At 42.7% G+C, this 4584-nt stretch overlaps 1 protein-coding gene across 1 annotated transcript; it reads right to left on the bottom strand.

The window, feature by feature from the left end:
- Positions 1-1318: 1318 nt before the first annotated feature.
- LOC308706377 (paraneoplastic antigen Ma1 homolog) lies at positions 1319-2605 on the bottom strand (the record flags this gene model as incomplete). Its single annotated transcript, XM_081391971.1, has 1 exon — positions 1319-2605. The coding sequence occupies one exon, from the start codon at positions 2603-2605 to the stop codon at positions 1319-1321; it is 1287 nt and encodes a 428-aa protein (XP_081248097.1).
- Positions 2606-4584: the final 1979 nt, after the last annotated feature.

The raw sequence follows: 4584 nt of genomic DNA on the forward strand, positions 1-4584 counted from the left end.
AGGTCAAGCACACTGAACCACTGGCTACCACCCAGGCAGGACAAAGCATCTTCCACACGAGGGACTGTATACTGGTCCGTAATCGTTCTCCTGTTTAACGTTCTATAGTCCACACACATTCGTATAGTGCCATTTTTCTTGCGAACCACAACTATTGGGGAAGCATATGGGCTTCTGGATTCTGAAATGATTCCGGCCTCTTTGAGATCATTCAGATGCTTCCTCACGTCCTCCAAATCACCCGGTGGTAAACGTCTAGAACGTTCTCTGAAAGGTCGATCATCTGTCACTCGAATGGTGTGTTGTGTGCTCTTTGCACAACCCACATCAAACTCACTGCAGGAGAAAACCTCTTTTCTCTCCATCATCTTTTGACAAAGTCGCTCCTTCCACTCAGGAGGCACAGGAGAGTCACCAAAGTTGAAAGAAGACGGGGACAATTGAGGTGTGAGCAGCTTAGGGCCCTCCTTTTCACTGACTGTATTTATTACATCTACAGGGAATAGATGAGCAATTGGAATTCCACGTTTTAATGTCACATTATGACTGGACACATTTCTTACAGTGACTGTGATGCGACGACAGTGAACAGCAGTGGACTTTTCAACCACCGGCATGACCAGTAGCTCTTCAGGAAAACAATCTACCTCTGGATGGTCTATAAGGACAGCTTGGCAAGAGAGACCACCAGGAAACTTTGGAATACCAACAACCGTAGCAACGCCGCCAGGTGGCAGAGTGAAAGGCTTGTCTCGTGTAAACCAGACTGTTCCTCTTTTTGTTTCAGCTGTGTCGTCAGAAGTTTCCTGAAACTTTTCATAAGCAACTTTTATTACTGGATGAACAGACAGGGTGTTGAGAAAATTGTCTCCTCCATGTGTTTTGCATGAATGGAACAGTCTTCGAACTATTGAGGTGTTTGTGCCGACCACAAGGGAAACATCCCCTGTCATGACCGGATCTGGACACACAAGCACAAGTGTTTCTACAGTCTCAGCTACTCCAACTACATCTCCAGTAAACTCAAGCTTCAAGCACAAATAACCATTATATGGATACTCCTTTGCGCTGAGGCCCCAGATCTCAAGGCACTCAATAGGGGTCAAAGGCAGGTGCTTCAGATATTTGTCATAAAAGGAGCGATACAGTAAGGTAACCTGAGACCCGCTATCAAGTAAAGCTTTGGCGTAAATGCCCTCAATTTGTACTGAGACAATAGAGCTAGGTCCAACTAAACCCTCTGGCAAATTAGCCTTCTTTTCTGGTAGCGTGTCACACTGTGTGGAACGTATCTTCTCCGGAGCGTCAGGCCGTTCCTCTACTGAGCCCCTGGAAAGTTTCCCGTCGGCTGTTTTATTTTCAAGAGACGTTTGTTCACTTTTCTGAGATTTTCTGGGTTTTGACACTCCCGCTGGAAATGACCATCTTCACCACATCTGTAGCAAAAGACATCAGCACGATACTGAGGTTTGGGAGCCCTCTCCTTCACACGTGCATATGAGTTTCCAGTAGCTTTCTGGCTGGGGTTCTGGTCTACCTGCTGTGCCACACTGGCTGATGCAGTCACAGAGGCAGAAAGGAGACGTGCAACATCAGTCTTGAGACCTTGAAATTCTTTCCTTAGATTCTCTATTGCAAGATCTTTCTCTGCTACGTCAGGGACTGGCGCAGGCTCTGGCAGTGCATGTACAACTGAGGCTGTAGCACACTCGGCTCGTCTACCAGTAGCTAAAGACGTGACCTTCTTTGCATTCGGTCTTTCTAGGATCATCTCCTCTTCTTCTCTTACATCCCGAAGCAACTCAGTAAAGCTGGGAGGAGGCTTGAGTTTGTAAGTCAGTCTTATGCGAAGGGCTACGAGGTCATGAGGCAGAGAGCCTCTAGCAACTTGATCAATGCGTGTTCGGTTCATGTCAATCACTTCAATTCCACCTTTACGATGGACTGCATGCAATAGCTTGTCTAATCTGAGTAAGTAAGCTGATAATTTCTCACTTTCTTGCTGGAATGTATTACGAAACCTCACCATGAGATCAGCTGCACTGTCTGTGGTTCCAAAAGCTGCTTCGAGGACTTTAAGGTAGTCATTGGCAGTGGCCTGGGGATTAGTGACTCTCAAACCTCTGACAATATCTGCTGCTGGCCCTTTAAGACACTCAGCTACTCTCTGTCTTTTGACAACATCAGAACACTGCCATTCGTCCAACATGTGAGTGGTCTGTTCCGCCCAAACGTCATACTCCTCTTCTCCATGTGGAGTGGGTTTCATACCTGAGAACATGCGTAGCTTGCGATAGGCTGGTCCATCGCCAGACGTGGCTTGACACTTTTCAACTAGTGAGGAGATGGCATTCACCAGAGTTGCGTTCAGGTCTGGATTGGTGGGTGGAGCAGTGGGTAAAGAGCTGGGTGAGGCAGAAGCAGAGGTAAGTAAGCCAGTGACATCAGCTAGTGTCTTCCCTTCATTTGCTAAGAATAACAGCAACTTGGACTGGAAGTCTCCTTTATCAGTTACAGGAACAGTCTGGGTGTCAGTAACATTCACTATCCAAGGTCCAAACTCATCTCCAGCTAGTAACTGTTCAGGTATGTCAGTCTTAGTCATGTCATTAACAGTTTCAACTAAAACTGACTGGCTTTTATTGGAGTGTTCTACACATCGTCCTCTTATTTTACAGGGACCGAAAACTTCAGCCTCATCCAGTACCCTATACATAGTCTCATCAGTAACATCAAGAGAAACTTTACTAAGCACAAATGCTTTCCTTGCATCAACACATTTGTCTTTACACCATTTGAAAATCTGTTCTGGATCCATGTTAATAGCTTCGGATAAACAGAATAAAATAAAAATAATAAAAAAGAATCTCTGAAACACAAGTGGCTATAGGGCTTTTAAGCTACCTCATTTAGCACTGACTTCCTATTTTAATTTTATTTTTTTTATAACATGCTCACAAAACAAAACAACAGTAAACAAAATCCCGGACGAGCCCCCACGTGTAACCCTTCTCACAATTCCATTTTTTTTTAGGATTTATCATGTGCATGGGGAAACGAATTGGTGAGAGGTTACTAGAATTTAAAATCAGGATTTACATATAACAACTGAAACTTCGGGCATGAAACGCTTACTAAAGTGTAGAGAGGCCTGGTTAGCTGAAATAAAGCTATACTGTGTTCGTTTGTTTTCACTGTGAGCATAAACTCCCATACACATATATATTTAACTTAGCCACTATAACCCTTATTTGAAAAAAAACATAAATAACTGAAATCACACAAATCACATTTCACTCACACACACTTAAATATCAGACCACAAAGATTTAAAGTTAAACTCAAAATGTATTTAAATATTTTCTTCAGAACTTGGTGAGTTAACCTTTCAAAATGTTCTCATGTTCAAATGAAATGACAGTTAACAATACCCCGGGGTTTTTCTACTAACTGTCTCAGTTTAGTGACACCACAACGTTGGCGCGCTTGTTGGAGCTCAGTTGAGAGAAAAAAAATATATTGTCTGTACTCACAGTTCCTCGGTGACAGAAAAATTTACATGACCATTCTGGTTCAAACCGTTTGATCCAGTGGTGAGATACACGATGAAGAAAACCCGTCCTGAAACTCTGTCCGTCTGTGTGAAAAACACAGACATCTCTGGCCTGCAGCACGAATCCCGAGCACATCTATGGCAGCAACATGGATGGCAGTCTCTGATGCACACTAGCCAACAGTCCACAAAAAAACGAATGAGCTTCATGATATCTTTTTCAAGTTCATTTTAGTTCACATACTCACTCAGAACTCGGTGGCAAATTGGATTTCAGGCAGTTCACACGTGGCTATGCGCATCGCAGTTCACACGTGGCTATCAGTTCACATGCTAAGTAAGCAGTAGTTTCACTTCATCCGAATCTCCGTTGTAGATTCAAACAGCTCCAAGCTAACACTCACTTTCCCGTTTTAACAGTGTAGCACCTTCACAAAACTCAAGCAGAATACCCCACTGGTTCTCAACATCGATGAACAGCAATCTATAAATCACACAGAACTTACAGCTAGCTCGCAGCGATCTCTCAGGCTTTTTTCGAACTTTTTCCGCTCGGTCTTTAGTCCCGCCCCCTCAACAATCCGGTAGGCTGTTACACTGCTCTATGGATGGAACTGATTGGATAACTAATGAAACTGACCCCTGGCCATCCAATACGAAATAAAGTGACAGAGGGTTCAAAGGTTACTCTCAAAGAAAAATAATATTTTAACATCTCTATTTATAACTGAATCAACACGCGTAATAATACAAAAAAAAATGTATTACACACCAGGGCAATTGAACTGGCCCATATTTCAAGATACTGTATTTGTTAACAGAACACAAAATAAACATTAGATAAATTTAGCAGGGTGCTACATATATATATATATATATATACGAAATATATCGCAAAAACAGAAGTTCAAACACAAAATTCTAAAGATGGTTGTGCGCTAGTTTCTCTGGTGCATAAGGTTTAAGAAACTAAATGACAGACTTAGATTACTGGTTGGTCAAACTCAAATTTATTGGCAACTATTTACAAG

The sequence above is a fragment of the Scardinius erythrophthalmus genome (assembly GCF_964197995.2).
Source record: "Scardinius erythrophthalmus genome assembly, chromosome: 18".
In the NCBI taxonomy this organism is placed as follows: domain Eukaryota; kingdom Metazoa; phylum Chordata; class Actinopteri; order Cypriniformes; family Leuciscidae; genus Scardinius; species Scardinius erythrophthalmus.